The sequence below is a fragment of the Akebia trifoliata genome, unplaced genomic scaffold (genome assembly GCF_017979445.1).
Source record: "Akebia trifoliata isolate Shusen 1 unplaced genomic scaffold, ASM1797944v1 Contig00277, whole genome shotgun sequence".
In the NCBI taxonomy this organism is placed as follows: domain Eukaryota; kingdom Viridiplantae; phylum Streptophyta; class Magnoliopsida; order Ranunculales; family Lardizabalaceae; genus Akebia; species Akebia trifoliata.
Window position 1 is genome coordinate 2,715 of NW_028236925.1, and position 12,547 is coordinate 15,261.

The 12,547-nt window shown below is 33.3% G+C and overlaps 2 protein-coding genes and 1 long non-coding RNA gene across 4 annotated transcripts; 2 read left to right on the forward strand and 1 right to left on the reverse strand.

Annotated features, from left to right (window-relative positions):
- Positions 1-291: 291 nt before the first annotated feature.
- On the reverse strand, positions 292-6,228 carry LOC147381751 (uncharacterized). 2 transcript variants are annotated; one of them, XR_015174379.1, is made up of 4 exons: positions 6,064-6,228; positions 5,153-5,266; positions 1,622-1,707; positions 292-946 (listed from the first exon to the last, which is right to left on the reverse strand). It is a non-coding gene; the product is annotated as an uncharacterized LOC147381751 (long non-coding RNA). The 2 variants fall into 2 exon arrangements; XR_015174380.1 differs by lacking the exon at positions 5,153-5,266 and having other exon boundaries at positions 295-946.
- A 4,583-nt stretch (positions 6,229-10,811) lies between these two features.
- Positions 10,812-11,252, forward strand: LOC147381752 (uncharacterized). The gene has a single exon (XM_086430013.1). It carries the CDS (start codon positions 10,812-10,814, stop codon positions 11,250-11,252), a length of 441 nt encoding a protein of 146 aa, XP_086286139.1.
- Positions 11,253-11,264: 12 nt separating this feature from the next.
- Positions 11,265-11,882, forward strand: LOC147381753 (uncharacterized). Its single transcript, XM_086430012.1, has one exon. It carries the CDS (start codon positions 11,265-11,267, stop codon positions 11,880-11,882), a length of 618 nt encoding a protein of 205 aa, XP_086286138.1.
- Positions 11,883-12,547: the final 665 nt, after the last annotated feature.

Genomic DNA, 12,547 nt, shown 5'->3' on the forward strand with positions numbered 1-12,547 from the left:
TTTATTGCCGTAATTATAAATACGGTTTGAATGCCTATAGTGGCAGAAATCAGAGTGAATGTGCCATAACAGTTCTATAAAAAATGAACAAACAAACCAAAATGGATTGCTCTTGAAATTTTGATGCTCATTGGAAATGGATTTCTTATGTAAGCTTATAATTATACCATATGGAGAACGATTTTCAAGTTAATGCGCACTTTTCTAAAGGCATCAAACCTTGTATATTTAACTAAGACTCTTAAGTTCAGTTAGAAATTTTTTCCAATGAGATATTTGTCTATTAAGAAATTCTACCATTATGGCATTGCTAAAAAAAAAATCCAGACACCAAATTCCTCTAGTAATGAGTCCACTGGAAAAGATGACAGAACGATTTCCAAATTAGAATCAGAAATCTAAGCAATGTTAGAAGTATAATGGAAATTTTGTTGAAGGGACTACAGGCAAGTTATTAAGGAGTATAATGAGAAAGAATTTGTAATCTGTTCGATAAACAAATGATACCCCTGGTGGCATTCCAATTGGATCCTCCACAAGTTCTGAGGCTCCATTTGATCCCATCCTTCCATATATCGCTTCTGAATTTTGAATTTGTTCAGAACTCAAGTCTCTGAATTGTTCATCACATTTAATCACACGGGGTGGGAAGCTTTTTGAGTTTAATTCATTATCTGAATGCCATCCATTAACTTGTACACCGGACACTACTTCCTCATTGCCATGGTCTCCATCCAAGTAATGTTCCTCATTATCAGACAAGCTATGTGATGTTTCCATGTCATTGCAGCTTTTATTCATCTCATCCCCATTCCAGGCAAATTTCTGCCAGAAATTGAAGTAGGGGCACAAGGCAATGAGGGTGAACCTGTAACTCTACGCATTAAACCACCTGAAACACCTTTGAATTGGCACAGAATATCATCCATGGCATCATCCACATTAACTGTGGATAAAATAAAGCAAGTATTAATGTTTACAAGAATGCCACATAAACAAAAAGCAGGAATGAAGGAAATAATCAAAAAGAAAAATAACATACTTAATAGGGAAAAAAAAAACATACCTGCCAATGCTTTCATAATTGAGGTAGATTTTCCAGAGGAATAATTGTTCAAAAAAATAAATAAATAGATAGTCTTAAACCATGCCCTCAATCATTAAAAATACATATGTATTGATGGCATATTCATCTTTACAAAACAGAATTGTATACAGAAAAATTGCACACCTTTGATGAAGCAACAAAAGCCTCCAGTGATGGATGATTAAAGACCATGACATACAAGAAAGAGCACTAGTGGCAAAACGACTCTTAACAAACACACTAACACACCAAAAAAATAAAATCTCAGCAATCAATGAATACATGTTTCCTTCACTTCAGCCCATTCAGCCTCCACAAGCAGATATATATATATAAGTATAAGCTCAACTACTATACAAGATATTCGAGATAAATATACCTATTGGGAATCCTAATATCTTGATCATAGATAACCATCTATCTTTCAATCAACAGTGTCAGTATTTAGATTGCATTTTGATGAAGTGTGTAAATAAATGGACCAACTCTCTCCAAATGCCAACATTTAAGGTAAAGTAAAACCTCATATATTACCTCGGCTACTTCATTCCCGAAATGCTTCCGGATTTTTGCCATCAACATATGGTCCTTACTTGAGCATAGCAAATTAAACACAGTTCCTGCAAAACCAAATTCAACTATTTGTTGTTAGCTTTATAACAGAATTAAGAGATGAATTAAGACCATGGTTTAAAATATCCTTTCGAGACAAACAGGGCATAAAATGGGACTTCATACCCTTAACCACTAAATTAGTAGATACCAAATAATTAGTAGACCTACTTCTAAATGCAAAGCACTTGTAAGTAGTTGTATGAATTTTGTTATTAGGTTCAGCAAACCAAATAATTAAATGGTAAAGATTTTTTTTAAATTCAGTTACACCTCTTCAACATCCTTAACGTATTTATAATTTTATATATGAGTGGAAATTAGGCAATACCCAAATAATCTGAATTCAAGAGCTGATCTTGAAGAAACACTGATTTGTAATTCTACCCGATGATTTACATACCCCAAAAATGCTTTAATCCAATAGTTAGAAACCAACTACTTGAATCCTAGAAGTCAGCAATAAGTTTTAGAATGTAAGTCAGCTCACCAAGAAAGGGCCAAGCATTTATAAAGTTAATGGGCCCATATGTTTATTAAAAAAATTGATAAAAATATGTTTACAGATTTTTCTAGAGATTTGGACTATATGGATAAAACTTGGCCAAGAAACCAAGGTTGCAGAAGTGGGTCTCAAGTCCTAACTTGGGCAAGCAAACTATCTTCAGTATTTGTTAAGCAAGCAGACTTGATTGATAAAAAAACTATAAATGTAAAAACTACATTGAATGCAATGGTAGCATGTAATGTAGGTCTTGAAAAACAAGGGTAACAAATAAATGAAACATTTTAAAATTATACACGACAAAGATAATACATAACACTTGAGAACTATGTCAGTTCATAGTTCTCAGAGGACTCAACTTCCATACTATGCATTGCCAAGACCAAATAATCGGCTCAGATTTCTGAATCATATGCCACCTCTTGGCTGGGATTTTTTTTTTTGATAGATAAAAAAACCTTTTATTAAAGGTGGACAAGGAGTCCTCAAAGAGAAATGCTAAACTCTTAACTTCTCCTATCACTTACAATATCCCTTCATATTGAGTTTGAGAAGTCCAATGGGTTTGGTAATTCTGCCAATATTATGGAGAAAGGTAGTGCAATGTTGGTGACAATCAAACCCAATATGACAGTTTCAACATTGGATCAGGTCCACCATCAAGGACAATTCCAGTGAAGGATCATTCATCAAAGCATAAGCCTAATGATTCGATGGGTGGTGTTTGTAACAATAATGTTGGAATCTCCTCCTCTGAATCTCTCGAGAAAAAAGATAAGTGATTGGAGGATGTAGTAGTCCCATTAAAAGGTAATACCGAAGAGAAAGAGAGAGACATGGCCAATAAGGATGATAATTTATCAAAGGAAAAGATGAAACAGGCTATAGAACAAGAAAAAGTTGTGAAGATGACTCCAAGACCAGTGAAGCCGGTTTGGAGATCAGCTTCCAATATAAATGAAAAATCAAAAGCGTTCATCCGACGTACAAAGGAATCTCTAAGAAATAGTACCAACATCGAACCAAAATCATCTTCTTAGTTTAATTAAATGAATGGGGTGATGGAATAAGAGTCCTGACTAACATCGAGCTAACTTTCTGATTAGTAGAATTTCTGATCATGGTCAGATCATTGTCAACATGGGGGCTGAACAACAAAATACAGAGAGACCCTTCAAGTTCTTCAGAAGAGTTCTAATGATCTAAAAAGCACAGAACACTCTCATTGGGTGTTGACATCAGCCTAATTGGATAATTAAGTAACAAGCTTTGTGTACTTGTTCAATGCCCCCTAACTTGTCTTACCACCCTCCTCTAAAGAAAATAAACCTGCTTATCTGCTTATCAGATATACATACCATGTGCCAGAGCAAGTTTTGACACGAACTTTTGTTATCATATATTTCAAGTAGAAGGACATCATACACCAAACACAAATTTCAGTGATTTTGGTGCCACATATTTTATATAGAGGTTTGTCACCTCAACATCTAATACAGTGAAACAGGCTATTTCATTGAATTCTTCGAAGATGGCAAAATTTCTCATCCTTTACCACCCCACAAATATGACTGTCTTCAATGGACTTAGTTCTATCAAACCTCTCCAACATAAATCTTCACATCCTTTACCACCCCACAAATATGAGTGTCTTCTATGTTTGTTGTTTTCACCTTGATGGAGTGTACTTCCACACAGTTGAGTGCTGCTCCAGTGTTCACTAGTGAATGCATGTGTCATCTCTCTGTTAATGGCAAAGTCTGAACCCATCAAAAACTTCTTAATTTATTTCAATTTTGATAGCCCATGAATGATATATATCTCTTCTCAGTGAGGTCTTCCACTTTTATTATGAGTTCATTTCCTTCAGACGTAGGCACTCCATCTCCATATGCTCTCCGCCGTAGATTAGGCATCCATGAAATTCAACTGTTGCAGTGGCTGGTGCTAAGTCTTGGACTCCTTGCCTATGGACTTCTTTTATTCCCATGGTTGAGACTATCCATAAAGTAGAACTTCTTGTCCTTCTCACACATGTTTCTAATGCCAAACAACATAGCAAGAAATTGCTTGAAGTATCCTAAAATCAATCCTATGTGGTAAGCAATTCTCATCTTCAAGTCGAATGGTTTAAAAAACTAATTTTTTTTTCCTTGCCACAAGAAGTTCTATAACTCCTCGGCATCTCAAGCACTTCCATAAGACATGGGTTCCAAGACCCTCGCACTTTTAACCTCCCTCAACAATACCATCTTGCTCATGACTTTTTCTAGTTGGGTCCCCAATCCCTCAATGACTCTGGCTATCTATTTGTGGAAAGTGCTCTAATAGCTTTTCCATAACACACATTGCTCACGCAAACACAACAAACTTGGATCACTACCTCTTCTTCCAAACCTCACTCTTGATACAACTACTATCATAGGCATAGCTTCCCTAGCTCAGCATCCGTCTCTTGAGCTAATCCTACGACATAACATTAGTTGGCTTTCCAACAAATCACATGAATCCCTTCAATCTCTAAGGCAATCGCATACTCAAGAAAACCGCCAAAGAGAACACAAAAAAACTTGAGAAAGGAACTCGCTCTTATTGCTCTGAACTCCTAAGTTTTGCCCACTCTCTAAGTATCACTACAAATGAGGATCTCACCTCCTTAAATAGACGTTGAGAAATTGGAATGGATGGCATGGACAAATAAACACATAGCAATGATCCAATGGCCATACATTCCAGGAAATTCTACCAATATCTTTACCCCCCTTAACTTTCAAAGGATTTCTCCAAACCTATTCTAGATCTCTTCCATTATACGCAATATATGCTTTTAAACAATATTTATGGCACACCAAAAGATCCCCTAGACTCTTTCGAAGTAGAATAGACCATTTTAGTCCCTCATAATCAAACCAAAAAAACTAATCAGGTAAGAGGAATGCTTCACAAACCTTAACACCTTCAACAATCAGACCTTGTGCAAGAACAACAGAGGTGGTTGTCACATCCTCAGCCTGCCTTTCCAACTTAGCACCAATGTTCTCAACAGGTTCCTCCAACTCGACCTAAAAAATAGTTCTTGAGTTTCAATAGCATCCACAAAGAATGTAGAATCAAAGGTCTAAAGTCCAAAGCAGGGAGTTAAGCCATAGTCAACTAAACTAAGCCAAAGTGCAAGACTGTTTAGAATGTAGAACTAGATCTAATCTGAGGAATAAAAAAATTATCAAAACAATAGTCAACCAATCCTGTAAAACCCAAACTAGTAAAGGCAAGAAATTTTAGAATGTAGAACTAGATCTCATATGAGATATACTCATAATCATAAATCTCAATGAACTTAACCATCAAAATCACAGATTTAGAACATTTAAACTAGAGTTGCAAACTAAAAATGAAAAGGCAAGGATAGAATTCCATGAGATCTGAATTAAAAAAAAAAAAAAAACACAAAATCAACAAATTTTATCGAAACTGACTATCAAAACCACATATTTCCCACCCTTCCAGTGGACATATATGATATCTTCATTAATATAAACTAACAATTCGAAGTGCAAGACATTCATAGAGAAGTTCTTTGCAGTCCTGAACCAGAATAAGATAAATTAATCATATCAGCAGCCAAACAATGGAAATTGGAAAAATGCTTCCTCAATACCTACTTTTCCCACACAAAAAATTCAATTTTTTAGGGTTCAAACAAACAAGAAGCAATTCAACTAGAACAGAGACATGGCTCTGATCTCCTCCCAAAGAAACAATACATTCATCTACAGAAACAAATGTACCAACAAAGGAACAAAGGAAGAGATCACATCTCAATTCAAAATCATTCCCGCCTTTTTGAATTCGCGCATACCGTGTTCTATAGTGGCGCCTATTTTGACTACCGCTAAAAATGTGTCGCTAAAAGCAACCATTTTTGTATATGATTTTTCACAAGAACAACAAAATCAAAGCTCATTGAAAAAAAGAAGAGAGTGCTTAAGCTTTGGAGAGGCCAGAGCTATTAGGAAATTACCCAGAAAAGGAGAAAAATAGAAAAACAAAAAACACAACATAATTTTTAGAACTTATAGAATTATTAAAGGCAGATTTACCAAAACATTATTTACCAAAACGGTACATTGTAGCAATTAATTCTAAAAACGGTAAATTTACCATTTTGAAATTTTTTTTTTTTTACCAAATCGATAAAAATAGTAAACCGTATTTTTTTTGTTCCGAAAATACTATTTTCTTAATTTTGACTGAAATTACCGTTTTGTCATCTCCTCTTTCATAAAATTTTTTGTAATTTTATTTGTAATGGTTTCCTTCGAACAACTTCTACAAGAAATAGAAGACGAAGAGGTATGCAACCTCCCTCTCTCTCTCTCTCTCTCTCCCCCTCTCCCTCTCTCCGTTGGGGAGATCTAAAAAATATTGCAAGTTTCTCTCTCTCTATCTCTTTCCGTTGTGAGAACGTGAGAAACTTGCAAGTTTCTCCCTCTTTGTCTCTCACTGTTGTAGAGGTCACGAGAATAGTTTCGATCTATCTCTCTCTGTTGTGGAGATTGTGAGAAATTTGAATCGAAATTATTTGTGTATGTGTTTTAGGGTATTCGAATCCTAGATTGTAAATTCGATTAGGTACAATTAGGATTTGAATTTTTAGACTATTTAGGATTGATGTAAATTTTATCATTTAATGATTAATTTTTTGGATTGATTTGGATTTGTTAGAGTTTCATGTTTACTGTTGATTTTCTAGAATTGTATTAGATTTTTAATGTTTAAAGAAATGTAATGATAATTTTTTCATTATTTAATTTTATTAAAATTTTATAGAATTTTAAATTATAAGATGATATTTTTCTTATGAGTTAGAACTACAATTATTAGTGTTTTAGAACTTGATTATCGTGTTACATTTAATGTGTTCGATGTATTGTTTCTTAAATGTTCGATAGAATGTGTATCATTTTTTCCTAGTATTTTTATAGATTTTTCATTTTGTCACAAATAATCTCACTCTTAATATGAAAATACCATTTGTAGGGAGAATCTAATAAATGGATAAAAGGAAGATTTCGTTAATATACTTTTATGATGGAGAGATTGTAGACCCATTTGACGGGTTTAAGTATAGTGGTAAATGCAAGAATAAGTATGTTGGACGTGATATTTCATTTAAAATATTTACCGACATGCTGTATGAAGTCACCACATGTAGTCGAGATGAGATTATTTTGAAGTTAAAATACTTGTATATAATTAGCCATCTATTCGTTGAGATAGATATAGAAAACGATGCAGACGTTAAAGAGTCTTCTGACATAAAATTAAAGAAATAACGAACCTAATTGCACATCTTTCTATTTTCAATAACTTCGAAAGGACCACAATTAGCCTTAACATTTTTTTCCTTCTGCATGTGTAAAATCGTAAATCATTCGTATCAACCACAAATAAAATACAATAAATAAATTTTTTTCTATAATAAATACGAGTTCATGATGTCCCATACCTATTTTCAAACATATTCTGTGTATGCATACGGTTAGTATCATTTTCCATTTCAACAAGGCTTCAAGATTTCGTGATGAAAATGTATATGGTTTGGGAATCTTCCGGTACTCCAAAGAACATCTCTTTAACATCTGCATCGTTTTCTATATCTATCTCGATGAATGGAAGGCTAATTCTATACAAGTATTTTAACTTCAAATTTATCTCATCTCGACTATATGCGGTGACTTCATACATCATGTTGATAAATATTTTAAATGAAATATCACGTTTAACATACTTATTCTTGCATTTACCACTATACTTAAACCCGCCAAATGGGTTTACAATCTCTCCATCATAAAAGCATATCAACGAAATCTTCCTTTTATCCATTTATTAGATTCTCCCTGCATATGGTATTTTCATACTAAAACTGAGATTATTTATGATCAAATGAGAAATCTATAAAAATATATGCAAAAAATGGTACACATTCTATCAAACCTTTAAGACACAATACATCAAACACATTAAATACAACACGATAATCAAGCTCTAAGACACTAACAATTGTACTTTTAACTCATGAGAAAAATATCATCTTATAATATAAAATTCTACTAAATTTCAATAAAACTAAATAATGAAAAAAATATCATTGCATTTCTTTAAACATTAAAAATCTAATAGATCAGAACTATTTTAGTCAATGTCAGAAGGAGCTTCTGACATTAGATCAGAACTATTTTACTCAATGTCAAAAGGCGCCTTCTGACATTAGATCAGAACTATTTTAATCAATGTCAGAAGGAATCTTCCGACATTAGATCAGAACTATGTTAGTCAATGTCAGAAGACTCCTTCTGATCGAATGTCGGAAAGTTCCTTCTGACATTGATTAAAATAGTTCTGATCTAATGTCAGAAGGCGCCTTTTGACATTGAGTAAAATAGTTCTGATCTAATGTCAGAAGGCTCCTTCTGACATTGACTAAAATAGTTCTGATCTATTAGATTTTTAATGTTTAAAGAAATGCAATGATATTTTTTTCATTATTTAATTTTATTGAAATTTAGTAGAATTTTATATTATAAGATGATATTTTTCTCATGAGTTAGAACTACAATTGTTAGTGTCTTAGATCTTGATTATCGTGTTGTATTTAATGTGTTTGATGTATTGTGTCTTAAAGGTTTGATAGAATGTGTACCATTTTTTGCATATATTTTTATAGATTTCTCATTTGATCACAAATAATCTCAGTTTTAGTATGTAAATACCATATGCAAGGAGAATCTAATAAATGGATAAAAGGAAGATTTCGTTGATATGCTTTTATGATGGAGAGATTGTAAACCCATTTGGCGGGTTTAAGTATAGTGGTAAATGCAAGAATAAGTATGTTAAACGTGATATTTCATTTAAAATATTTATCAACATGATGTATGAAGTCACCGCATATAGTCGAGATGAGATAAATTTGAAGTTAAAATACTTGTATAGAATTAGCCTTCCATTCGTCGAGATAGATATAGAAAACGATGCAGATGTTAAAAGAGATGTTCTTTGGAGTACCGGAAGATTCCCAAACCATATACATTTTCATCACGAAATCTTGAAGCCTTGTTGAAATGGAAAATGATACTAACCGTATGCATACACAGAATATGTTTGAAAATAGGTATGGGACATCATGAACTCGTATTTATTATAGAAAAAAATTTATTTATTGTATTTTATTTGTGGTTGATACAAATGATTTACGATTTTACACATGCAGAAAGAAAAAAATGTTAAGGCTAATTGTGGTCCTTTCGAAGTTGTTGAAAATAGAAAGATGTGCAATTAGGTTCGTTATTTCTTTAATTTTATTTTAAATTAAGAACTTGTTGCATTCTAAGTTATATTGATGCGATTCATCTCTAATTATTCTTTCAATCCCATTTACATAGGAATGTTGAAAATGATCCTATTTCAACAAATCCAACCAAGGGATGCAATGATACTGGACGAGTTCAAGATTCATCACCTATTAGGTTAGTATATGAAACTAGGTATACGCTAAGGTGATTCGAGCCTTAAAAAATCATTTATAAATTTTTCATGAATTTTTTAATCATATTGTCATGTTTATAGTAAAGTTGGGAGTTCAAATTGTCCACTCGCGCATCGAAATGTTTCAGATTTAGATCCCTCCAATCCAGACCTATGGGTCAATATTTCAGGATGTTTAACCCCTGTGTATGTCTACTCGTGTTACTTTCTTCAATTAATCCTCTTAGAAATATTTTTAAATTTGGCACGTCTATGTTTAGGTACAATTTTCCTTTTACAATGAATTGTCTGTTTAATGGTGGGGATGTTGATATGGATGAGGGTGTTTGCTCTCGTAGAGAAAAAAGTAAATTCTTTGAGTCGCATAATTCATCCGAAAAAAAAGTCTCGAAAAATAATTCATGCAGTAGTTCCGATGCAAGAGAAAAATTTAGTTGCAACGTAGACATGGGATTAGATTCTGATAAAGGATCTGATGGTGTTGAATCTGATAATATGTGGGAAAAAGCTTATGATGAAGGATACGATAGCCCATATTTTGAGGATGAAGTTCTTGAGTTTTTTCTTGAAAATTGTTCTAGATGAATGATGTAATTAAAAGTTGGAAATACGTATGGTTCAAAAAATTTGTTTCAAGTAGCTTTGAAAGAGTGTGCGATGTTGTCAAACTTCCAAATTGAACCTATAAGGACTTGTCATATAGCGATCTCAGCCAAGTGTACTAATCAAAATTGATCTTGACGCATTCATGCTACTAAACTCCGCGGGATTCAAACTTTTGAAATAAAGAAGTTGATCTCCAATCATACGTGTGTATTACCAACACGTGGTCATGACCATAGGCAAGCCAGTAGTTGTTGGATTATAGTTCGAGTGAAGGTGACTTTGAAGGAACATCCCAATATGACACTTGGCCAAATTATCACGTATATTCAAAAATTCTTTGGTACTATAATTTTGTATCGTAAGGCGTGGAAGGTAAAATAATTTGCTATATCGAAATTGGTTGGTTCATGGGACGAGTCATATCGTATATTATCATCATATTGTGCAGAGTTAATGCGTGTTGATCCTGATGCTGTCACTGTACTTGTATGTAGAGAGGAAGATAGGTTTGTAAGATTTTTTTGGAGTTTTGGTGCTTGTATTAAGAGTTACAGAAATAACATAAGAAGTATTATATCAATTGATGCAGCCCACCTAAAAGGTAAATACCGTGACCAACTCTTAGTTGTAATTGGCTTAGATGGTAATAACAAGGTTTTCCCAATAGCCTTTGCGATCGTCGAGAGTGAAAATATCGATTCTTGGTCATGGTTTTTTCGAATCCTCGAAGATAGAGTTATTAGAATTGAAAGTCAGTTCGTATTGATATCTGATCGTCACCCAGGCATCTTGGAGAGTGTCCCTCTTATATTCCCCAACGTTATCCATGGGTTTTGTTTAAGACACCTATGTGATAACTTCGTACGTGAGTTCAAGGACAACGTTGCTAAATAGAAGATCTGGATGATGGAAAAGATATATAGCATTGTAGCATTTGAACATGAGATACTTGAGTTGCGTGATACTCAACCCAAATATTACAAATGGTTAAGTGCCATTGATCAGAAAAAATGGACTAGAGCTTACTTTCCTACCAAACGATATCGCATGATGACGACGAATATATCTGAATGTATGAACAAGGTTCTAAAGTTAGAAAGGGAACTTTCGATTACAGCTCTTGTTCATGCAACACATACTAAGTTGTCTAAGTATTTCTTTGAGCGGTCTGAAGAATATAAAATATTCAAAGATCAGTTGACTCCTTTTGTTTTGCGTGAAATTAAGAGATTTGATATTCCATCAAATTATATGGATGTTCGTCAAACTGGAACGCATATTTACGAGGTTGGTGTACTTAAAAATAGATATGTTGTCGATCTGGGAAAGTTGAGTTGCACATGTCGTCGTTATGACCAGCTTGGACTCCCATACCTTCATGCCATTTCTGTCATCAAGCATGGTAAAATGTCACCGTATTCTCAGAGGATTGGTTCACAGTTGATCAATATCGAGAAACATACAAGGATTCCATCAATCCCACGGTTGATGAAAGTCAATGGATTGTTAGATGTGATGATGTGATCGTATCCCCTTTAGATGTTCTAATTCAGCCCGGTAGGCCAAAGAAAAATAAATTCAAAAGTCAGTCCGAGAAGCATTTATATTATCGATATGGAAATTGTGGACGTTATGACCACAATCATAGGAGATGTGTGTACCCTCCTGCTTCATAATTGAGGTTGGATTCTACTCGAAAAATAGTTATGAATATTTTTGTACAATCATATTACATTATGATATAGTATCAACAGGATCCTTCTGACATTGTATAAAAGACATTTTAATATAATGTCAAAAGGATCCTTCTAACACTGTATAAAAGACATTCTGATATAATGTTAAAAAGATCCTTCTGACATTATATCAGAATAATTGTATTCAAGTGTCCATAGAATGAAATGTAGAAATATATATTTTTGAGAAATAATGATATTTTTATTTTTCTTGAGGTGTCCATACGAATCATTATGATAAAATTAGTTGTTTTTTATGAATTCAATGTCAATAAAATCTTTCTAACATTTTATTTATTCATTGTATTCAATTGTCTATAGGATCAAATATTTAAGAATTTATAAATGACTGAACATCTATTTATTTTCGTTCAATGAGCATGTTTAAACAAATTTATATGTTTTTTGGTCAATGAACATGTCTAAATAATCACTTAGGTATATGATTTTGAT